The following is a 25,958-nucleotide window of genomic DNA, read 5'->3' as shown; positions in this document are numbered from 1 at the left end:
GTTCATGAGCAATTAAAAAAGATTAGTTCCAACCCGAAAACATGAACTTCAGGTGAACGCAGGGCACAATCAGGTCGACCAATCTCACCAGTGATGCGCGCGCACGCACGCACGCACGCGCACACACACACACACACACACTTAATTCAGAGGCTTGCTGGGACTGTCAGCCGTGTGATCGGGTCTGTGATGAGTCAGGGTGATGCAGAGTTCATGTTTTCAAGGGTTAAGGCCAGAGCACGGGGTCGCTGCAGGTTCATGGGGTGAGAGCGAGGCCAGAGGGTTTAGGGTTTCACACCGACTCACACACATGACGAGAAGATGCTGTCAGACGCCTGAGATAGATCACTGCCTGTTCTTTAGAGGCCAACAGAAGCGGAGGGAAGGGATGCTTTATTCACGCGCCCACAAAGCGCCTCAGAGGGTCAGCGGTATGATCCGACCCCTGCAGTCAACATGTCAGAGTGTCCGTGGGCAGGATGCTTCACCCCACATTGCTCCCAGAAAGCATGCATACTTTATTGAAGTGCAGCTAAGTCTGTAGGGGCTTGGCTTGGGAACAGAATGGTCGCCGGTTCAAGTCACCAAAGGTCAAGAGTATAGTGTGGACTGGAAGGTCGAGAGGTGTCCTTGAGTCAATAAAGTGGATCCTTCTTTAAAGTCACTACATCAAGGTAATGGGATGTGTAAAAGTGAATGGCAGAGAGTGACATCAAAAGAGGAACCTGACAAAAGGGATTTTTATCACATGAAGTGTGTATCAACAACAACAACAACAACAACAACAACAACTAGATGAATCCATCTTGTTTTCCACTGGGTTCATTTATAATGAATGCCTCAGCTGTCCATGTTAATGCATAAGTGTGTGTGTGTGTGTGTGTGTGTGTGTGTGTGTGTGTGTGTGTGTGTGTGTGTGTGTGTGTGTGTGTGTGTGTGTGTGTGTGTGTGTGTGTGTGTGTGTGTGTGTGTGTTGTACAAGCTTGTGAGGTGCTGGTCTGTATCGGGTACATAGCGTCCCGGTGAGCTGACCTGAGCGCCACCAGGCACCTCAGATCTGCCGTATCCACTCTGAGGGGAGGCAGTGAGCGGACGACTCAAAGCTTTCAATAACAAATTCAACTCCAAAAACGATCCTCTCCCAACAACCTGTTCTCATCAGATCCTCTACTTGAGTAAAAGTAGAAATACTATAGTCATAAATGCCTCCATTAGAAGTAAAAGTACAAACATATTAACATCAAAATGTACAAAAAGTACTCATGCTGCACAATGGCCCATTTCAGTATAATATAAAGAAAACTTTCTTTTATCATCTAAATGTACTTAAAGTATCCAAAGTATTTATACATAATGTCTATTTTCACAGTATTTTAGAATATTAATTTTCCATTTCTCAGTTTTTATCACCAACAAATACAAGTCCTAACATTTGAATGTTGGATTTTGTCATCGTTAAGCCGATTCTTCTTGTCAACACCATACCTAAGAACAGTACTTGAGTTAATGTAGTGGCATTACACACCTGACACAACTAACCCTTACACTTAGCGTTCTCTATCTGCTCAATTCTTTTTCTCACAGTCAAATCTCAGAGGTAAGTGTGCTCTCATGAATAAAACAAGATTAGTGGATTCCTGTGTGTGAAGAGGGATCCAAACAGAGCGAGGGAAGGGGGTAGTTCCCAGGAGAAACAAAGTTAAACCTGCCCCATTTCTCTCCTTCTTCCCGTCACCAGCTCACTCCTTATAGGGAAGTCTCCAGGGATAAACTGGCTTAGGACACAGGAAGTACAGCACGGGAGTGGGTAGCATGTTTTTAGTATGTGCTGTTCTGCTCTGACAGAAGGGGTTGATGTGGTTGAAGGTGGGAGGTATACACATGGAGTTTAACTAAGTACATTTACTAAGTCTTCAGTACTTTTGTGAGATACTTAGTCACACACTTAGTTTCACCATTTCATGTTACTGTATTTTAGAGGCAATTATAGTACTTTTTACTTCACTATACTTCTTTAAAACTCATAGTTGCTAGCTACTTTTTGCATGTTAAAACACGTAATATGCTTATATACGATATTTTGCTGTTTTTCTAGCAATAATCTACCGAGAAATGTAAAAAAAACATTCAAATTGGCTCAAAATGGACAAAATACAACAAAAAAGTAATATTTTATAATACTGTGATAAGAAAATAGTCCTTCTGCATAATGAGTACTTTCACTTTTGACAGTTGCATTTCCAACCATTTAGGCAAGGCGAGGCGAGGCGAGGCGAGGCGAGGCAAGTTTATTTATATAGCACTTTTCAACACAAGGCAATTCAAAATGCTTTACAAAAAACGAAAGACATTAACCATTAAAAAAGAAAAGCTAATAAAATAAAGATTAAAAGGAAAAATACATGGATAAAAGTTACAAAATCTAGCTGATTATACTGTTGTACTCATACCTAAGAAACATTTTACATTCAGTATTGGAGTAATTTAAGACTCTTCGTAATTCTACTTAAATAACGGGTCTAAGTAATTCTTCCACCTCTGGTTACACACACATAATGAGCATCAGTCTAAAGCAGACGGGCCTAAAGATAGTGTGTGTGTGTGTGTGTGTGTGTGTGTGTGTGTGTGTGTGTGTGTGTGTGTGTGTGTGTGTGTGTGTGTGTGTGTGTGTGTGTGTGTGTGTGTGTCCTAGTGAATAAGAATGTTCCGGTGGAGTGACGCTCAGCTGATGTGAGAAATGTGTGAAGGAGGACGAGGAATGGGCAAATACAGCCATGGGAATGAGGGCATGGGAAAAAAAGGGAGGGGTGAAAGTAAACCAAGGTAAGTCTGGAATATATTTTCTAAAGATTGTAATTATAAAGTCTTATTTTTATATTTGTGCTTTCCATCCTATAAATCACGAGAGTAATTTACTCATCTATGCAGCACTGTGTCTCCGATTGAGTGAAGAAGATTAGATGATTACACACATCCGGCATTAAGGCGGATTAAACAAAACAAAACGTGAGTGCTCCCAAAATATCAGTTACTATCCCACATTGCATAGAAAAATGTGCTCTGTAAAGTAAGTGGACTGGTGCTGCGTCCTTAATGTTCAACAAAGACGATAACAAACGGGATGACATTATATTCAAATCTACAAGAAGAAGATCTAGGTAATAAAAAACAGTATTTTGTCCTGTTATGAGATGAAGATATAGTTAAAAATGTCTTTTACTGAAACAAAAATAAATCGTTAGACCTGGGAAATATTTGGGTGACAAACACTGTAAGTTAAGCTTCATGTGTGTGTGTGTGTGTGTGTGTGTGTGTGTGTGTGTGTGTGTGTGTGTGTGTGTGTGTGTTTGTACCTCCTCCATGGCGCTGATGAGGTTTTGTGTAGACTTGTTGATGTCGCCGCCCACAGTGGTCGGCCCCCCTCCCTGGTAGGTGGCGTCGGGACCCTCATGGCCGCTCATCTCCACCGTGTAACTGGCTTTAGTCGGCCAACACAGCTGGTTGTGCATGACGAAGAACACAGCGAACACATACAGGCCCTGCAGAGAGAGAGAGAGAGAGAGAGAGAGAGAGAGAGAGAGGGGGGGGGGGATAAATCAGACTTTAATAGAGCTGGCTTTATCTCTGTTTCATATAGGCTCTGATTCTGGAGGCGTCATGGAGGTTTGTAATGTAATCCAAGCCCTGAAAGCTTTAAAGGTCACCTATTATGCAAAACCCCCTTGTCTCTTCTACATCACCATGTGTCCCCTCTTCTTCATGTCTCTTCTACATCAACATGTGTCCCCTCTTCTTCATGTCTCTTCTACATCAACATGTGTCCCCTCTTCTTCATGTCTCTTCTACATCAACATGTGTCCCCTCTTCTTCATGTCTCTTCTACATCAACATGTGTCCCCTCTTCTTCATGTCTCTTCTACATCAACATGTGTCCCCTCTTCTTCATGTCTCTTCTACATCAACATGTGTCCCCTCTTCTTCATGTCTCTTCTACATCAACATGTGTCCCCTCTTCTTCATGTCTCTTCTACATCAACATGTGTCCCCTCTTCTTTATGTCTCTTCTACATCAACATGTGTCCCCTCTTCTTCATGTCTCTTCTACATCAACATGTGTCCCCTCTTCTTCATGTCTCTTCTACATCAACATGTGTCCCCTCTTCTTCATGTCTCTTCTACATCAACATGTGTCCCCTCTTCTTCATGTCTCTTCTACATCAACATGTGTCCCCTCTGTGGAAAGAGACTCTGAACGTTTCAGGGAAAAAGATTCCCTCTCTTTTTGTCCTGATCCATTTCTATAAAAACCTGTCTGAAAATGAGCTGTTCAGATTTTGGCCACTTTATGATGTCATAACGATGTGTTGTCGTGTGTAACCATTAGCCAATCAGCAACCAAGGTAACCCCCCCCCCCACCTTATCACCTGAATCTCCTCCTAACCAAATGTCTCTCAGAGGGGCGTGGGGAGGGGCTCCTTATTTTCATCTGAAGTAACAGTAACAGTAACAGTAATCAGCACTTTGGAGACAGGGCTGAAACAGAGGGGATTATGGGTAATGCTGCAATGATCCGTTTGGTGTTTCAGCCAATCAGAGACATGTTTTGTATATATCTGAGAGTTATAATATATTGATGAAAAACAGTATAATAGGTGCCCTTAAAATGTATATTTAAAAATTGCAAAACATAATGATACATTTCGTTAAATCAAGTCATTCTGGAGTCAGGATGAAGACATGATTAGCATCAGCAGCCCTCAGTCTGTGACTCAGCTGGGGAAGAGGAAGGTCACCGGTTCAAGTCCCAGAACGGACACTGAGTGGACGACTTCATCTCTGCAGCCATGACGTCATTGGCACTCTGCTATTTCTGCTTCCTCCACTTCCTCATCGTTACCAAATCCTCTAACGTCCACGGCACCGGCCTGAGAATTACCCCAAAACACCGGAGTGTCAAATACCACAGGGCCGTCCCACATCTCACAACACCCATCAGCGGGCGGCGAAGACAGACAGAGATGGAACGCACAACGCACAAGTGTGTGAATGTGTTTGTGCATACAGGTGCACACAAACACACAACCTACCCTCACTCACAGAAGTTTAGAAATACGAAGAGTTTTGATCAGTCTTATTTAAAGTGACAAGAAATGTGCATAATTGAGTCTCCATAAAATGTGTTGAGGAGCAATCCTAAAAGACCAGCATGCTCTAGATCTATAGAACTGATTTATTTGATTGCCTTGTTTGTGATAGATAGGTGATGTGGTCATTTTATTTATATAGCACTTTAAAACACAAGAACATTCAAAGTGCATTAATCGTTAAGAATGCATTTAAAACATAAAGAAACAGCCATTTAAAAAAGAGAAAAAACCAAGCTAAAACACAATAAGACTTGTATAAATTACAAGAAGACAAATAACAGTGTATTGTAATCATCATTAGGCCTACTCATGTCACGGTGGGATATTGACATAGAAAAGGCACTATAAACAGCGCTGATGGTCCCGCTGACTGGATAGTGCATGTTTATGGGCGTCTGTAAAACAGGAACATCCAGCTTGTAAAAAAGGAGAAAAGGGCTGTGAATAAATACAACACATGGAAACACCTCACAGGTCATTAGTGGAGTTTTATAGCTTGATGTTACCGAAAGAGTCTGTGAGTGCTGAACGTAAATGTCTCTGTGTGGACAAGAGAAAGACATTTACAATATGTCAATTAGGAAATGACATGTTTATGGGTTGAAGGCCAGATTCAGACCCCATGTACACGGGAACGTTTACGCACAGTATGCGTTTTCAAAAAGTCTTCCGTTCACACCTGTGGTTCGCACGCATTTGATTCATTTAATGTGTCCGTTCACACGAGACCGCTGGAAACGCTGTAGTACATATGCCAGGCCTGTAAGTGGCGCTGCTGCCGCCACAAAATACACCAAAAGCAGCGAAGAAGACCCCGGAGCATGGTTGCCATGGTTGCCCTTCTGTTTATTCTCCGCGGTGGACGGCGTGTGCTCCTGCTGTAAATCTCTCCGGTTAGTCCACCAGCAGATGAAAAACACCCACCTCTCCGCCTCTTCCAAGGGACGAGGGAACCGTGCGGCAGAGTTCCGTTAAAAAAAATGTTCGCCGGTCAACATGTCCGTTAAAGTTTAAATCTTCCGGACAAAATTAGAAAAGTGCCAGTCAAAGGTCTTCTTTGTTATTTATTGAGCATTTAATTTTTTTTTGATAACGACTCTATAATGATATAAGAGTCTGACAGCCCAGCAGCAGCAGGAGACGTGGGGAGAGGGAGACGTGGGGAGAGGGAGACGTGGGGAGAGGGAGACGGGGGGAGAGGGAGACGTGGGGAGAGGGAGATGTGGGGAGCGGGAGACGTGGGGAGAGGGAGACGTGGGGAGCGGGAGACGTGGGGAGATGGAGACGTGGGGAGAGGGAGACGTGGGGAGAGGGAGACGGGGGGAGAGGGAGATGTGGGGAGCGGGAGACGTGGGGAGATGGAGACGTGGGGAGAGGGAGACGTGGGGAGATGGAGACGTGGTTGAGAGGGAGACGTGGGGAGAGGGAGACGGGGCTATTTCATCGTTATCAGAAAATGATCGTATAGAGCCGTACACACGGAGCCGTTTGCCCCCCCCAGAGCGTTTCGTTAGCAGATCTACCCACCTTGGGACCCGTTATCGTTTGCGGGGTCCGTTTCTATCGTTTTGTTACGGCCTCGTCGTGTAAACGAAAGGGCTATACGCAAGGGAAATATGCGGATACAACCCGTATCGTCCCCGTGTAAACGGGGTCGAAGTGTTGTGAAGAGAGTGACTATCGACAATCTTAATTTGATCAGATAAAATTTACTTTTATTCCAATTGAGAACATTGTTTGTTACAACATCACGTCTTTGCACATGCTCAATTATCAACAAACAAAAGTTAATTTAGGCTTGTAACTAATTCACCAGCACTCATGACTTGTTTGAGAAGAAACAAATGTTCTCCCCTTGCGTGATAACATGAGACACACGGCAGCCGGGTGTGTGTTCATGTATGAGGGTGTTCATGTGCGGGTGTGTGTGTTGCCATATATGACTGTGGGTGATTAGCACAGATCATTATGTGCAGCCGGAGGGACAGGCTTTACGACCACAGGTCTGTTATGCAACTGTTCCCTGGTCAGTGGAGAGGCCACGTCTGTAGAGATGGAAAGCTCAGAGCAGAAGGAGAGCAGGAAGGTCAGGGAAGGCTGAACAAAGTACAAAAGAGGGACCATGAGGAATGATATGCTGTATGAGGGCAGGCACATTGGAGGAGGTGCACCACTTCTGAATACAACACTACTTTTGAAAAATAACAATGCTACAAGTAGAGGAATACGTGGCCAAAGAAGCACACATATGTATTGTCATTATGTTACAATGTAAAGTGTTGGTAATGGACGGCTGTTTGAAGATATCTTTCTGCAAAATGAGTTTCCTGGATATAACGCATTTTTGAAAATAGTGAACATTTTGTCTTCTTCAAAGAGGACCATGTCTGCCTTATTACATGCATCTCTAAAATTGCGCTAGAAGTTTGCAGAGAGGTGTTTTATACAGTAAAGCACATATTTAATCAATATGTACTATATCTTTGTAATACACTTATGACTTATAGGCAAACATGGAATAGGAAGTCAATGATCCAACATGTGTCCACTTGTGTGTCATAAAAATTAGGATACCAATCACAAAATATATTTATTTATGTTCAAAAGACTATTATCTTATAATAAAGTGATTTTACTTTAAAGTTATTTTACACGTTTTCACTGGCCGCTACTTCGCTTACTATTATTTATGTGTTTTCATATTGCTGCAACTTGGATGTTTTTGTTCTTATTTTATTTACGTATGCATAGCCTCTTTTTTTATATGATCGTCTACTAATTTTCCCTTTGCTTTTTGCTTTGTGGCAATTAAGGATTTCTGATTCCTTATTATACAACAAGAAGGGAATAAGAAACGTATAGCTACAGATTGTCTTTGATGGGTGAAGGAGAAGAACAAAGTCTTCATGTAATTCTAAGAAAATAAAGCCCACAGTCTAACTCATGAGTGTTTGCTGTTGCCTGCAGATAATTCTCTAAGCCTACTTCCCCTAAATACTAATAATGTGCAGGCTTCACACAGCTGATGTGTGTGGACATGTGGGTCTTATTTTCGATATAAAACACAGATATCCGGTGCCCTATTTACAGGCCATTTCAAAGGTTGCATGAGGAGGCTCGGGGTTGAATTGGATTGTAATGGAGCGTGGTGCCGCTCCACCGTTGAGGATGTCTCTGACTGAGAGTTCACCAGCAGAGGAGGCGCCACAGGAGGAGAGAATGAGGCGTGGTGCTGCTGAGATTCGATTATTGTCGTCTAATTCAGCAAGATGTGGAACAGATGTTGATCCAGAGTGGAAAACGAAAGATGGAAGGAATATGAGAAGAAAAATCTGTGGTCTGTGTTTAAAAAAAGTCTAAATATGATGAGTTTCGAATACCCTTCTCCAGACCGCAGGTTGCCTTCTACGAACACAGCGTTCAATAAGCAAAGCCTAATCTGTCCTCTGCAAAACAAACACTGTTATGCACAGCTGTAACATCTGCAGCTGTTTAATGGTGTTCACTAATCAGCTGGTGGGAAATGTGCCACACAACCACATCAATAACAACAAGGTGAGCATGGAAAAAACTCCTAATGGAAAATTCTCTACATGAAGGAAAGAAAAACAACTGCTATTCTATACTTTGCAACAGAGAGCTGCAGAATAATGACTTCCAACCTCAAGGCAAAAACCAAAATGGAAAATATAAGCGCGGAAGACCTGAATAAATGATGAGATGATTAAAGGAGCAGCTTTTGGAAAAATAACCAGAAACAGCCTGTATAATATTACAGGATAATACTTCTATTTACAGTTCAACACACTCCTTTTTGACCATTAAAGGGGCCCTATATTTATGCTACTGTCTCCACGCTTTAATGTTCAAAAAGCTCTTTATTTTTCTTCTCATACTGCCTGTGCTGCAGCAGCTCTTTTCACCCTCTGTCTGAAACCAGAGCCCAGTCTGCTCTGATTGGTTAGCTGGCCGGCTCTGTTGTGATTGGTCAATTGCTTAGAGATGTCCCGCCCCTTAGCCTATGACGTATGATGTGTTGGAGCGCTAGCCAATAGAAGAGTTACATAGTGATGTCATTTTGTCGAGAAAGTACACAAAGGAGTCCAAATGAGACGTTTCAAGCAAGTGGGAGTGCGGCGGAGAGAAAGGAATTTGAATAATTCCCTATGTCTGATGTAATTCCAGGAGGCTTTGCAGTGTTTGTCTAATATGTAAGAATATAATTTGTTACCATGACATCTACATTAAGAGTAATTATGCCAGTGGCAACAACTTTTGGTTAAAGTCTTTTTGTGCAACAGTTTTTTGAAGGCCTTCTATAAATAACTATTTAATCAGAACTTCCTGTACACTATTTTGTTAAATAAAAACATGGTGATGTTTAGTAAATGATTACATGTCTCTTATTTAGCACAGAATATGATCCTATCCGTGACATATGGATCTTAACAAATATCCGCTATATCAGATACCTGTAGATCAGCTGTTTATTTCACATGAGTTCCAGTGTGGCAGCTTTTCACGGCTCCCCCTGGTGGATCCATGATCCATTGCAGCTGGTTTCATTATAATTAAATGTATTTATCAAGGGGGCGTTTCAAGTCCTGCGGGGGGGTTTTCCTTTTCAGCAGGGGCCCACCCCGTGCCGATCACGGACCCGCACGGGTAGGCGTCTGAAATGAAGCGCTACATCTGTAAATGGCACCAGAACACATTACCACATGAATTAACTTATTTAATATCTTTGAGACGTGCAACTGTTATCAATTATTATTATTAGTACCCGTCCCCTTGTGTGTTATGAAGGTTTGTCTGCATGTGAACGGTCTGCAGAGTCACAAACCCTCTATGTACACCCTGTAGCGAGTACAACTCTAACACAGAAAAGACCTGTCTGTGCTGCCCCAGAACGCCTCGTTGGGGATTTCTCTTTTTCCATTTGTTTCTTCCGGGAACCAAGTGACGTCATGCGGTTCCCGGAAGAAACAAATGGACCAATCCGCGGAGGTCCTCACACACCAGGACCTTTAGCATAAAGTTTCAACTAAGACTCATGCTCACAGCGTTGATAAACCTTTTTTTTACTCAATATCAAGCCACACTTATTGTTTTTACTTCGGCTGTGAGTGTTTGTGTGTGCTCAGGATGAGTTTCCCGCTGTATCGCTGTATCGCTGACCCGGAAACCACACCAGTATGCCAGATCATTGAGCAGCGAGCCTCGCAACGTCTCGACCAATCAGAGCACACTGGGCTCACAGGGAGGGGGGGGGGGCAGGAGCTCCAGCAAGCCGTTTAGGACAGAGAGTGAATACCTGGTGAATACACATACTATAGAGATGCTGTATGAGAAACCAATGTGAGTTTGGAAAATTGCACAATTTAAATCTATTTTAGTAGACCTCAACAATGGAAATATGATCAGTAGAAATGAGACATGGGACCTTTAAACTTTAATCGTAATAGAAATGCCACAATAACATACCATATCGGCTCTTTTACTGCTTTCCCTTTCTCATTCAAAGCCACATAAATTTAAATTAGGTTTTCCTCATAAAACACACACACACACACACACACACACACACACACACACACACACACACACACACACACACACACACACACACACACACACACACACACACACACACCACACACACACACACACACACGCACGCACACACACACACACACACACACACGTCTAATTGAAACCATGCTTAGGCCATGGAGTTTCCAGGCAAAATGGTGCTTTGTGAAAACTGGGTCAGACGAGTTTGTTTACTTCTAATCGATGTCCTTGGACACACTTTAGCTTTGGGGACCTGTCTGTTCCACTCAGATGAATCCATCATTATTCCAAAAACCCAAACCCTAGAGGCTCCCCTTTCAGTCCGAGTTTGGACGCTGCAATGTACGAGCGAGGATTTAAAATCGATTGCCAAAGTTGTTTTTTTCTTCCAGTGAATGCTGAGATTGAAAACGTGGTTGCGAGGGTTAGCTTGTCGCCAGTATTAGTTTTGCCTGAAGCCAAGGGCAAGCTGTGTAAAGGGAGGCAATCTATTAGGCCGGCGTGAGGCTCTTTTATGTTGTGTTTCCTCCTCACAGTAGAAAGGTAGCTGACGGGTGTTTCAGGTGAGATTGTGTGTATACCCGCATGTTATTTGTGTGAAAGCAGACTTTGGAGAACTGGAGGCAGAAAACTCGGAGGCCTCATGGCACTTAGTAAAAGTTAAGAGCACATAAATCACGGTAAATGATAAAAAGAGATTAATCTGGGGTTTACCTCGAGGCTAAACGCTGGATCTTTGAGGAAATAAAAGTAAACATTTAGAGAATCTAGGAAATATATGGTCTCGGGACAAAACTGAGAGGCTCCTGGGACTTCATCAAACACATTCAAATCACTACAAAATGAACAAAATAAGTTTTTCTACAAGATTAATGCAAGATTTTCACCTCAGTCAAGAGAAAAATGAAAGTAAAAAAAGAAACTGAAAATGAAGGAATCTATGGTCACATTCACACCTAATAGTCCGTTTTCTAGACTTTTCTTTTTGTCGCTGCTTTTAATTGAACTATTCATATCTTAGACTGCACTGTAACTTTTATACATGTATTTTTTCTTTTTATGTTTATTTTATTAGCTTTTATTTTTAATGACTGATTTTAAATGCCATTTTCTTAAAGTCTTTCGTTTTTTGTAAAGCACCTTGAATTGCCTTGTGTTGAAAAGTGCTATATAAATAAACTTGCCTTGCCTCGCCTCGCATGCCTCGCCTCGCCTCGCCTCGCATGCCTCGCCTCGCCTCGCATGCCTCGCCTCGCCTCGCCTCGCCTCGCATGCCTTGCCTTGCCTAATAGTCCGCTTCTCTGGTGCGCACCAGACGACAGTTTGTTACATTGTTTCATTTTTCAGAAGGTTCGGTTTGCGTTCACGGCAAAACTCAAACGGACTATAAACTTTAAACACAAGTCATGTGCACGGAAATGCTGTTCAACCATTGGTCAGACATTAAGGGGGTAAAAACGCAAATCCCGGCAATTTCTACAAGAGCCTCCGCCATGGAGCATCGGCACTTTGGGCAGGTTATTCTCATGCTGCTGTTAATCTGGAGATCAACAGACACTAGCGGCCCGCGCATATGATTATATAATCAGACAACGTGCGATACAAAACACTATAACATATAATGAGAGACGTTCTGCAGTAAGGAGGGCGTTTCACTGACGGCAGGTGGCTCTGACTTTTATGTATAGTTTTTAGTTTGATAGTTGTTTTTACTTTACACGACACTGTTCAACACTTCATTCTGCTTCACTCTTTCGCTAACGATTTTGAAGACACCCGCGTTCTCGTGACACGTAAATACTACGCTTCCTATGTTTTGGTGCGGACTGCGTTCACACCAGCGATGAACCGCTCCAGAGTTCACTAGCAAGCGGTCCGAGACCACCTATTTTAGCGGACCAGAGTCCGGTTGTTTAGTTCACTTCAGAGGTCTCGGACTGCGTTCACACCAGCGATGAACCGCTCCAGAGTTCACTAGCAAGTGGTCCGAGACCACCTATTTTAGCGGACCAGAGTCCGGTTGTTTAGTTCACTTCAGAGGTCTCGGACTGCGTTCACACCGACCCAAACGAACCGCACCAAGCGGCTAAACGCACCAGGGTTCGATTCAACCGGACTATAAAAGGCTGGTATGTCGCACAACGGAAAACATATCCTGTAATTTATAAACTTGGTGATACAACCAATGACCACTGAGTGTAAAGAGCACCTCCACACTATTGGTCGGCTGAAGAAACTGACCACCTGATGTCATAGAGTCAGACGAACTCTATTGGAGAAGAAGTGTGAAGTGCGACATCGTCCGTCCACATTGACATCACTTCTCTTCATTAGTCACTTCCCCAGCGGGAGAAGTTTACTTTAGTGCAACACTGTTGTCTTGGCATGTGGATGACACATATCACCGCCGGTTAGCACAGACCTGTTATGACACACTTTACAGGCAGACGGTGTCTCTCGGAGGACGACTGAAGAGACCGCAACATCTAGAGAGAAGGCATGAAAGAAAATAGTCTATTGTACCGAAGAGAGTTGGCGAGTAGACACATTCTTCTTCTGTCTTTTACATCTGAGGTTCTAAGTGCTTTACAGTCAAGTTAAAAGCGCTTTCAAGTCAAAACTGCTCAAAGATTGGAGGTCAACCCTTTGACAAACTCTACGCGTCAACCTTCTATAACAACATCATTATTTAAAGGGCCCATGTCAAGCTTTTCCGGTTATTACTCGTCCCCTTGTGTGCTATGAAGGTTTTTCTGCATGTGAACGGTCTGCAGAGTCACAAACCCTCAAAGTACAGCCTGTAGCGAGTAAAACTCTAACACAGAGAAGACCTGTCTGTCCTGTCCCAGAACGCCTCGTTGGAGATTTCTCATTTTCCATTGTTTGCTTCCTGGGTTCTGTGACGTGTGAACACCCACATCAACAACAAATGACCCAAATGGACCAATCCACAGAGCACCTCACTCACCAGGATCCCTTGGCTAACTAGCAGGGAGTCCCCATTGATTTGCATAGAGCTCCCTGAACGCTGGTAACGGTACGTCCACACAGCAGCTTTTCAAACATCTTGAACATCTTGGAGCTGGGCGTGTCTGACAGCTTGGGGATTTTTTGCAAGCAACGCGACCAACAACCAATCACATGAATCTCCCGCACCCGACATACAAAGCAAAAAACCATGGGGATTTTATGCGAGCAATATATATATATATAAACTCCCCAAACAGGCGAAACCTACCAGGTTCACCCACTGCCTCTGCCACCTCCCTCCATGCCTGGTTCCTCCGGTTTGTATCCCGTTAATAGTTCTGGTCGTAAAGAACCGGGTGATTTGCTCCCGTAATTTCTCGTTTGGAATATGAGGAAATGAACTGCGGTCTGGTTCTCCCTGCTTACACGCGGTTTGATTGGCTAGCGCTTCTACTGTCAGATTTGCATAAACGTGTTTGATTGGCTGGCGCTTCCAGCTCAGCTTCAAAAGTTGAACATTGCTCAACTTTGGAATCCTGGAAATCCTGGAAATCTTCGCTTCGCTCCCCCACAATGCAGTTCGGCGAAAAGCGAGGCAAAGTGACGTCATCCCCATTCAAAGTCAATGGGCAGAGAAGCGTTGGAAGCGGTGGAAGATTCTTCTGAAGCTGCTGTGTGGACGTACCGTAATAGACGAGTTGGGATGGAGAAATGCTCTCCGCAGACCCATTCTCACAGCGTTAGAAACCTTTTTCTTACTCAATATCAAGCCACACTTATTGTTTTTACTTCGGCTGTGAGTGTGTGTGTGTGCTCAGGATGAGTTTAGCTTGTTCTCGTTGTATCGCCGACCCGGAAACCTGTCCGCTCCTCGCAGCAACGAGCCTCACAACGTCCCGACCAATCAGAGCACACTGGGCTCGCAGGGAGGGGGGGGGGCAGGAGCTCCAACAAGCCGTGTAGGACAGAGAGTGAATATACTATACAGAGATGCTGTTTGAGAAACCAATGTGAGTTTGGAACATTGAACAATGTAAATCTATTCTAGTAGACCTCAACAATGGAAATATGATCAGTGGAAATGGCCATGTCATGATGGGACTTTTAACATTTTCTCTGACCTTGAATGAAATGGAAATCCAAACTGAAAGTGACTTGAGTGCATCCCAAAATGATTATCTGTGTTGTAACTGTTTTGTTATGCTCGATATCAGTTTTAATGTCTGGGAGTTTCCAGTTGATGAGAGATATATTTGGTGAAAGAATGATGTTTTGTCCCATTATCTCTTTTAACTCCAGCAAATGAAGGGAGTAGGGAGCAAAGAGACAACAAACAGAAACACAGACAGAAAGAGGAGAGAGAGGAAGGCTTCAGAGATATGGGACACAGTGATATCTCTCTCTCTCTCCCTCTCTCTCCCCCTCTCTCTCTCCTTCTCTCTCTCTCTCTCTCTCTCCCTCTCTCTCCTTCTCCTTCTCCCTCTCCCTCCCCTGAGGCTCTTCTTTTGCCTCAGCCAGCACATCAAAGCAGGGCTTCAAAGTGGGATAAAGAAGCCTTCATCACTCTCTCGCTAGCCAAGTCAACAAAACATCAACAGATGTATATATAACCAAACACGCACCTGTCTATAAGCCAACATCATCAATTGTTATTTGTTGTGACTTGCAGGAAGCACCATGGTTTTAATGTCCTTAGAATGAAATCCTGATATTATTCGTGTGTCCTGTAGCAGCCTCATATCCCCATGTGAGCTCAGCTTTAAAACATTTGGCTTGGAGGGAATAGAGAATGTACTTTGAATGTCTTAAAAAAAGGGGAAAAAAGCTATAATTGCAAAAACAACATAATAAAAGCATGAGGGGTAAATTACAAAACACTTTCAGACCAGTTTCATCAAATGACTCTGCACCCGGGACAAGATGACAGCTTAAATGTGTGACGATGATAAAGTTAATGAAAACACTAATACTGTAGGCGCGTTCACACCGCAGTACTTTTCCCACTTTAGTTCTGATATAATTCCGAAAAAATCCGGAACTAAAATTAGTTTCTTGAGAACCTTTTTACTCCCTTTTCCGTCCCTGCCAGAGAGCAGGGACATTCGTGGGAGAAAAAGGTTCCTATTTCTGATTGGCTGGGCGGATTGCAAACCACGCCCCGTTAAACTCCCAAAAAGTTTTGTGAAGCCGCCATTTTATTATACTTGCATTAGCATTATTAGCATTAGCATTAGCCCAGCGCACAAACGCAGAGAGACTAACTTATGGCAACACAAAATAAAACATGGGAGCGGTGGAGATGAGGAGGTGTCGGCATTCTGGCGATTTACTCGGAAGGCTTCAGTAGAAGCTGCTGGGAGTCCCAGCAGCTTCTACTGAAGCCAGTCCCCAACTCCGGGGACTTCCGGCCGGGGACTTCGGGTGGCAGTATAGAGAGGCGAAGTCCCTCCCCTTCCGGTTGAGCTCCATGGGACCTTATTTCTGAAAAGTTATGCATTGAAGTCAATGGAGAGAGAAAGATTACCTTTCGATCCCGTTTGAATTGTGCCACGAATTACACATGTGATGTTTGTCAATTTAAAAGATAGTTTTGCAAGTAAAACAAATTAAAATGTGTCGTAAAACTGTGAAGTAACACTTCTTTTGTGTGAGACCGCTCAATGAACTACATCTCCCGTCTCGCACCACACACCAAGACGGCCGTCACGTTGGCACATCTCACTTCTTTCTTTCAGAATGAGGCGGAAAGTATTAAAAGAGGTGAAAATCACTCCAAGTCTGGGCGTGTTGAGAGCTGTGCATACACACAAGGGGAGTTAGTCGGTCCGTAAGAGCCAGCATGCGGGACCGGGATTCTGGGATTTGTAGTCTTTCTAGTTGCATCTCTATAGAGAGGCGAAGTCCCTCCCCTTCCGGTGGGACTCATGGGACCTTATTTCGGAAAAAGTTTGTATTGAAGTCAATGGAGAGAGAAAGATTATCTTTCGATCCCGTTTGAATTGTGCCACGAATTACACATATGATGTTTGTCAATCTTAAATAATAATTTCCATGTCAAAAAAGTCACAGTTTGTGGTAAAACTGTTGAAATATAAGACTATGAAAAATACGCATCTAGAAAGACTACACATCCCAGAATCCCGGAACCGACTAACTCCCCTTGTGTGTATGCACAGCTCTCAACGTGCCCAGACTTGTAGTGATTTTCTCCTCTTTTAATACTTTTCGCCTCATTCTGAAAGAAAGAAGTGAGATGTGCCAACGTGACGGCCGTCTTGGTGTGTGGCGCGAGACGGGAGATGTAGTTCATTGAGCGGTTTCACACAAAAAAAAGTGTTAATTCACAGTTTTACGACACATTTAAAAATGTTTGACTTGTAAAATTATCTTTTAAATTGACAAACATCACATGTGTAATTCATGGCACAATTCAAACGGGATCGAAAGATAATCTTTCTCTCTCCATTGACTTCAATGCATAACTTTTCAGAAATAAGGTCCCTTGGAGGTCAACCGGAAGGGGAGGGACTTCGCCTCTCTATACGCCGTGAAGTTGTTTGCGGCCTGCCAGTAAACCCAAATCAGAAGAAGAAGAAGTGACATCAGCGGCTTCATTTGCCTAATCCATCCCCAGGGACTTATTCCGGTGTGAACCTTTGTGGGAAAAGTACTGCGGTGTGAAAGCGCCTAATGATGCTAAAAAGGACGCTAATGAATAGCAAATGAAGCTTCTTAACTACACATAGTGATGATACTGATATACTGAACAATCTGTGCTGTTGTATTTGCTGTAAAGTGTCTCTACTGTAGGCTATTTTTATTATATGTACAGCACTTTGGCTCGACCAAAAATTGTTTATAAATGTGCTATATAAATAAAACCTGATTTGATTTGACACATAGAAGAAAATGCAAGCTGCTAAAAGGTCATTGAACATGTTTTCTCTCACTGATTGTGCTGTTATGTTAAATGTTTGTTTTTCATGTGATTCAAGTCAAATTTCAGACTTGACCAATAAAGTATTATCGTATCGTAAGCATGTCTACAAACACACAGAAAGACAAGACAGTGAGCTCACCAGCAGGCAGTTGAAGATGACGAAGAGGATGAGCATCCACAGAGACCTGTAGCTCATGTGAAGCCCCGCCCACAGCCACACCAGGGAGATGAGCAGGAACAGGTAGAGGACCAGCGGCACCTCTGGAGCACAACATCACAACAGAGGAGGTTAGGAAATATGTTGTGCACAAGTATGTCATCCACTTACTAGACCAAGTCCACACTTTTTTCTCCGAGGGTCACAAACGGAAAAACATACGAAGGGCTGGGCCGCTCACTAGAGGTGAGGTATATCGCCTTATCAAGTTATAAGCTAGCAAAATCAATCAAAGGTAGGGAAATGATGAAAAAAAGCCTACATCACAGCTTTCCAAAGGGTTGAAAATGTTTTCTACGTTAATTGACTGAATTTATTTGGAAAATGGGCTTATTAACACATGAATACTGTGTCATATATTTTTATATATATATTTAAGAAGTACAATATAAGAGAAGCACACGTTTCATTACACTTTTTTAATTAGCTGAGGTAGGGCTGCTCGATTATGGAAAAAATCGTGATCTCGATTATTTGGGTCAATAATTGATATGGATGGATGGATGGACTTTTATTAATCCCTCGTGGGGAAATGGTTTCTCTGCATTTGACCCATCCTAGTGTTAGGAGCAGTGTGCTGCCATTTTGAACGGCGCCCAGGGAGCAGTGTAGGGAACGGTGCCTTGCTCAGGGACACCTCGGTAGCACTTGGTCTTCCCGGGACTTGAACTGGTGACCTTCCAGTTGCCAAGCCAAGTCCCTATCTACTTCGCCACCACCGCCCTATATATATATCACTATTATTAAAAACGATTATCCATTTACTGACAAAAAAATGTTGAACAGTGTGTTTTTAACAGTTGATTACCCTGAACTTTAAGTATAATTCAACTGAAAAACCAATAAAAAAAATTGTTTTAAAATAAATGTAAAAATAATTTAAAAAATCGTTTTATTTCGATTATGTTGTTTTCATAATCGTTGCAAGCCAAAATCGTAATTGCGATTAAAATACGATTGATTGAGCAGCCCTAAGCTGAGGGCCGATTCAAAATGGCCCAAGGGCTGCATTTGGCCCCCGGGCCGTAGTTTGAACACCCCTGTACTAGACACTTAATCCTCCCATGTACATCATGTGAGCCATTCCTCATATTCAACACCGTTAATACATTCATCTGTATATTCATGTTCTGCCTTTTTGTTGAGTATCTGCACAGCTGAGCCACTTTAAATCCTGATTTACTGCACATTGTAAAGCTACAATTGAAAGCATGTTAGCCACATTTATATATACTGTATACCTTAAGGAAAGGTACTGGTAGGGTGCAAATTAAAAGCATCTTATCAACATTGATGTACATATTCTCACTGACTGATTCACTAGAATGAAAGGCGTGTTCACGTGGCTGCTATTCATGGTCCAGAGGTGGAACTTAGCAACATAACAACAACAGGTTTTAAACAAACAGCCTATTGGATAATTGCACTCAGTATGTGACACACACTTTACTAAATACAGCCCTAAACCTCACACACACTTGTCACAGAAGCATACAGACATGTGACTTTGTGGTCAAATTCTCACTTTTGCCATTCATATAGTTGGTAGTGGACACACACAACTCTGCATGCAGAAAAATAAAAGGCATCAGCTGTTTGTGGACCAGGTCACCAGGTCACAGAGAGGTCACTCTGCAAGCGTTTCCAAACTGAGGATAGATACATATTGCTTTAAGCCGTTCCCCTCTGAATGATGCGAGCCTTCAAGAGAACATCTCACACTGAAGTGGAGACGAAATCAAAGCCTTTGACAGATTTTTGAACCTCATCCATATCAGGTTGTGGTGTTCCTCTTGGAAAATCATTTCCTCGTCTATTATTGGACCAGCTAATTAGAGGACAAGCACGATGATCAGTGCCAATCAGGAGCCGGCTGAGTCACTTCGACGAGTGAGTCACCACCACAGAGCGAGAGCTTGTTTCTCTCGATAGAAAATGATCAAGGAGAACATGACGGAATATCTTTTCAATGAATAGGGTCGGTTCCTGTTGTTTAACCAACTCAATAACCTACTTCAGTTTTCATGTCAGCGCAGAGGTTTGTTTTCCAGTAGGATGGCACAGGTGTAATGAAGTCGATTGAAACGCTGTCAACAGAAAATACCTACATCATGACCCCCACACCCACTGTGGCTTTAACGGTGGTGCTAATGGTAGATCCTGAGGGACGTTATCAGGGACCAATTGTTTGCAAATCTATGCACAAATATTCCATTTTTTTTTTTAAGATAACATTTCAAACTACTAAGATGGTTTTCAGACTATCACAATTAAAAAAAAGTTATTATGATTTGTTAGCATTAGATTTCATAAGTAATAAGCTGATTAAATGAGGCCAGAATATTGGGGATGATAGGCCCAGAATGAGCTGATCAGATTTTGGCCACTTTATGATGTCATAACGATGTGTTGTCTTGTGTAACCATTAGCCAATCAGCAACCAAGGTAACCCCCCCCCCCCCTTATCACCTGAGTCTCCTCTAGAGCACCATTGAGTTCTTTGTAACCAAATGTCTCTCAGAGGGGCGTGGGGAGGGGCTCCTTATTTTCATGTCGGCTGCTCGGATCATGACCTGTACCAAATCGTCTGACCACATCACCCCCATCCTCATCCAACTTCACTGGCTCCCTGTTCAGCACCGGATTGACCTTCTGCTTACATACAAAGCCCTCAACAACCTCACCCCCACCTATCTCTCAAACCTCCTCCAGGAAGACACCCCCCCCCCCCCCCCCCCGCGCTCATCCTCAGCCGGACTCCTGACTGTCCCCACCTCCCGCCTTAGCACCGTGGGAGCCAGGGCTTTTAGCTGCACCGCACCCAGGCTCTGGAACTCTCTGCCTCCACACATCAAACAGTCTGACTCCATCACGACATTCAAATCCCACCTCAAATCCCACCTGTTTAAACTGGCCTCCTCACTCTAAAACACATTCAACCTGCTATCACAGACCCCCCTCTCACTCCGTCACTCCGTCACTCCGTCACTCCACTCTCGTGTCTTGCCTGTGTTATGCTTTGATGCTGCTGTATTGCCTTGTCGGTTCAATTAAATTGTGTTCCGTTTTTGTTTTAGCTGTTTTAACTTTTAAATGCACTGTAAGGCGACCTTGGGTGTCCTGAAAGGCGCCTCGAAATAAAACGTATTATTATTATTTTCATCTAAAGTAACAGACAGAGAATCAGCACTTTGGAAACAGGGCTGAAACAGAGGGGATTATGGGTAATGCGGCAATGATCTGTTTGGTATTTGGAGCCAAACACTTCAGAGACATGTTCTGTATATATCTGAGAGCTATGATATTGAATTAAAACAGTATAATAGGGGACCTTAAAGAAAAAGAGGGCACAAACGTCGATTTTAGACCAACGATTTTGATGACATTTCTGTTTTTCTGCAACAAGTGTGTCTGAGAGCGTGACGCACCATTGATAATTTACAGTCATGCCCCGTACGGTCGCCTTTCCTCGATCATATGGAGCACACTTCGTCAAATGGAAAAGGATTGCAAAATAAGATGAATCAAATATACAAGATAACAGATGGAATTCAAGGCGACATCGTACCCAAGACACACATGCTTCCGACTCCACAGGTAAATGGAGCAATATGTGCAATATATACCTGGCTGCTAAATCCTCAGAACTGTTACAGGATGTGTCTTTTTGTAAAAGGTGTAATTTCATTATTATAATTTCTTTTTTTATCTGTAACACTTGTGTATGCTTCGGTAACATAAAGCTGTCTCTGGCTCTTTTCTGCGGTAACAATGTGCATGTCCCCTCCGTGGGACTAATAAAGGTATTCTGATAGTGTGCCTATTGAAGTGCTGAGTCAGCCTCCCGCCTCCCGCCTGCTGCTATGTAGGACAGACTGAACAGCTCACTTCACAAGTAGGATGGAAACACAGGGCACTGCTCTGCACAGAGGGCCCTCACCTCGGTGCCACTTCCTGCTGTCAGTCCCGCCCTGCTCCCTGTTCCTTATCTCACTGACGCTGGCTGAACCCAGTCCTATTTTCCAAGCCTTGTTTTGCTCCTTTTAAAGCCTTTCCCATTGCGCCTAATGTCCGATAAGAATAATCATTCTGCCAATACTCTGGTTTCCAAAGCGTTAGCTATTATTTCACACCTAATCTCTTTGTGCTTTCTCTTTGGTTCTATTTAGGTGCCAGGGAGTCAGAGAAAAGAAATCCGCTAAATCGTTTTTCACTTCACTTCCTTCGACCACTGAAACCCTTCGACTCTTTCTATACAGACGAATGTCTCCATGTCTCTTCTATTTTGCACGTCTGTCTCTTTCTGCTCCCTCCTTGGTTTGACTTTTCCAACCATGTAAGCACATTCCAGTCTGTGGACAGGGCGGAGCTCCCGCAGCAAGAACAGCTTCCCAGAGCCAAATGCTGACTGACCGTTTAGCTCGATACCACCAAGAAGGAGCCGAGTTAGGAAGCAGGAACACATTTCCCACCGTATGTGTGCATGTGTTCGTATGCGTGTGAACATGCATGAATGCATCTGTAAGCCTTTGCACAGACACACACGAAAGTCTCTCTGCTAAAGACGTGAAGGTCATATTTCTGTCTGGAGATAATAGAAAGTAAACAAACTGGTCAAAGTGATTTTCTTTTTGGACAAGAGGGAGCTTTTTCTCTCCACGGGAGCAAAGGCCTCCGTATACATTCGAGCAGAGTTGGTTCCTGGTGTGGGAAGTCAAACTGAGAGGGGAACGAGGGTTCAACAGAAACAGCTGGAGCAGACACACAAGACAGTGCTGACATCACAGAGAGGCCACAGCTGTAATAACAGGCTGTCATAAGTGTGCAGTGAGCAGACACAAACACCCAACACAAAGATAATGTGTGTGAACCGAGTGTGAACCTTTAGGCAGAGTACAAGCTGGTTGCTATATTGCTATACTGTTTGCTATATTGTTGACATGCAGAAAGTATTCATAATAACAGTAAAATAAACAACAAATATTTAAAGGGGCCCTATTATTATTCCTGTTGTGTGTTATAGGTTGTTGTGCATGTAAACGATCTGAAAAGGCTAAAATCTCTTTGTCCCCCCCCTGGTTTCAGACAGAGGGTGAAAAGAGGTGCTGCAGCACAGGCAGTATGAGAAAAATAAAGAACATTAAAACATGTCCCAGCAGAGACACAACATACAATTATGTACCTGAAATTGAGCATTATGTCCTCTTACGAATATTTACGAATAATTAAACTAAGATCTCTAACAACTAGTAGACATCTAACATGACCAGTATTGTATACATCTTTTTAGTAGACTTAACCCATGTGTAAAAAGAAAATTCGGACTAAAAGTACAAATAATATTAGCTGTAATGTAGTACAGTAAAGAGTACACTATTTCTGGGTAGTACAGTAACACCCTTCGACTAAGTGTCATGAATATCGGGCCAATAGTTTTTCCAATTCTTCTGTCAAAAAGAACAACTCACACAACTCACACTCCAAAGGTCAGTCTCATCCATCACATTTACAACTTTATATCCCTGATCTATTAACCCTTAGATGCACGAGTGGGTCTTTTTGGACCCGGTGAGGTGGTTCTCTTGAAGTATCTTTGTAATTACATTTTTTTATCATTTCATATTCCAGCTATTCCTCAAAAAACATGTTTTGGATATCATGCCATTCAAATTTTTTATTTACATTTTAAGAAATTGTAGTTTTTATATTACTACCCCAAGCTTCCATAAGTGGGTCAAAATTACCCGCATGCATTGTCTATGGCATCCTTTGGGAAAACATTTTAAAATTATAGATAGTGAAAAATTAAATATAAAATATTTATAGTGTGAACCAAAATATAATACTAAATATTATACAAGGGTTTTTTACTTAACCAAAATGACAAAAATGTCATTATTATTCTAATACGGGTCCTTTTTGACGCACTTATGGAAGAGTGCAGGGTCCAGTCACTCTAAGGGCATCTAAGGGTTAAAGCATCAAAGTGGAGTCAGGGAACATTTGAAGTCATAAAAACATAGAACAATAATAGCTATTCACTCAACCCTGAAAGGCCGCTCACTCCTCTATCAAAGGAACATCATGTTTTTTCAGATCAGCTTCGATCGGGACTCAGTGCTCTGCATTATTCTGTCCTGTGTTCAGTTCAGCTTGTTGATGTTTCCTTGCTGGCATGCCTGACATTGGCCACGGTGGAGTTCCAGTATCGGCTGAGGTGCAGGTACATGTTTAGCAGGTGAGCGTGCAAACACACACACACACACACACACACACACACACACACACACACACACACACACACACACACACACACACACACACACACACACACACACACACACACACACACACACACACACACACACACACACACACACACACACACACACACACACACACACACACACACACACACACACACACACACACACACACGTCAGGAGTCCTGATATATCTTGCACGCCCTTATCAGTTGTTTGCTGCAGTATGGCATTTGAGAATGTGGCCAATCGAAATGTTTATCGTCTAAATCTACAAAAAGGACTCTGCACGAATGATTGACAACCATCTGTTAAACATCTCAAGACGAGTCAGACCACTACACTTGAAGGACAGAAACATGTTGTTGTCGTCAAAGTTCCTGTGGCTTTAAAACCCGTAGAGCCCATAGAACAAGCCGAGGCGTAGTCCGTGTTCAGAGAAATTAAATATGGCATGCCTCTCTCTCACATTGGTCTTATTCCCCTTTGTTCTCTGGACATGTTAAAACAAAGCCTGGATATGTTGCATCGAGCTGAACACGGTGTGCTGCCAAAAGCCACAATAAAAGAAAAGAGAAATTAGTCCACACTGCTTGAGCACATGATGAAGTCATACTCATATATCTAATAATAATACATTTGATTTCTGTAGCGCTTTTCTTGAACTCAAAGACGCTTTACATTTGGGAGGGAGGGTAGACAAACAAAACCACAAAGAAACTGTTGGTTGAGAGGGGGGGGGCTGATGGATACAGAGTTGAAGAGGTGGGTTTTGAGGCTGGACTGGAACAGGGCGCGGGACTCGGACTCACAGAGGTCTTACATCTGTCATTATAAACCAGCACGGATCTATCACTGCATGAACTCCGACAAAGAATGTCAAAGTCTCGTGTTTTTGTATTCCCTTTCATGTGCGGCCTTTTCCCACCGCAGCTGTTCAACACAAAACTGGACAAACATATTCACACCTCAAGGGCCGCTCTGTCCTCTGTGCCGGTGCCAAAAACACTCAGTCAGCACTTAACACTTGAATAGCGTGTGCTGTGCTTACCTTTCCCGGCATTTGCTCTCTCGTTCCCTCTCTGTGTAAATAAGGACTTTTAGAAGCAGCCTGCTCTGCGTCCTTTCTGTTTTCTTCTCATTCAACACACAGCACCATATGCATCGTTTTCTTACTCCTGAACTCACCCTAAACCTATCCTGTCTGATCTTGATCTCTGCTCAGTCTCCTGGGAGGCAACAATCCTACAGTCTGACCTTTACCCTCAGCCTGCTGGGCTCTCTTGTTATTCATGCACACGTACTGTACCTGCAGCTCAGCAAAGCTCTGTTTTGGTTTCCCACACTCCTTCAGAGGCCACACACAGTGCGTCGGGCACACCCTGCTCACCAGCCACAGGACTGGCACTAATGCAGGCTTTGCTTTGTCATTGGAGGGCCTTGTCTGAGCAAAACAAGCTAAAGCCGGCTGACTCTCACCAACGGCCGCTGATTGCTGCCGTGGTACTGAGCGGCTTGGATCTTCATGTGTGGGCGAAATGACCGCCTGCCTCAGATAAATGCCTCTCATTCATTCTGACCATAACTCTACGAGGGTTATTTTTCGGCAAACACTAATCTTACATAAAGTACGAGTCTGAGGTTGTTTACACACATCACACTGCACGGCATTGGGTGCATTTAGCGCCTTAAAGAGGACATATTATGCTCACTTTCAGGTTCGTATTTGTATTTTGAAAAGGGTATTTATTTTTTATGTGGTTAGCTGGTTGTGATTGGTCAACTGCTTAGAGATGTCCCGCCCCTGCGGCCATCAGGTCAAATTAGTTGGAAGCGCTAGCCAATA

General features: G+C 43.1%; 1 protein-coding gene across 1 annotated transcript in view; it reads right to left on the bottom strand.

Annotated features, from left to right (window-relative positions):
- adgrv1 (adhesion G protein-coupled receptor V1) overlaps window positions 1-25,958 on the bottom strand; it is a 167,874-nt gene that overhangs the window by 12,636 nt on the left and 129,280 nt on the right. Inside the window, exons 92-93 of the mRNA XM_034092068.1 lie at window positions 17,772-17,893; window positions 3,354-3,539 (exon numbers count right to left, since the gene is read on the bottom strand). Of these exons, the coding sequence (XP_033947959.1) occupies window positions 3,354-3,539; window positions 17,772-17,893 (308 nt within the window). The remainder of the gene's footprint in view (window positions 1-3,353; window positions 3,540-17,771; window positions 17,894-25,958) is intronic.

This window comes from Pseudochaenichthys georgianus, chromosome 9 (genome assembly GCF_902827115.2).
Source record: "Pseudochaenichthys georgianus chromosome 9, fPseGeo1.2, whole genome shotgun sequence".
Taxonomy (NCBI): Eukaryota; Metazoa; Chordata; class Actinopteri; order Perciformes; family Channichthyidae; genus Pseudochaenichthys; species Pseudochaenichthys georgianus.
This window is presented reverse-complemented; position numbering and strand designations above follow the sequence as displayed.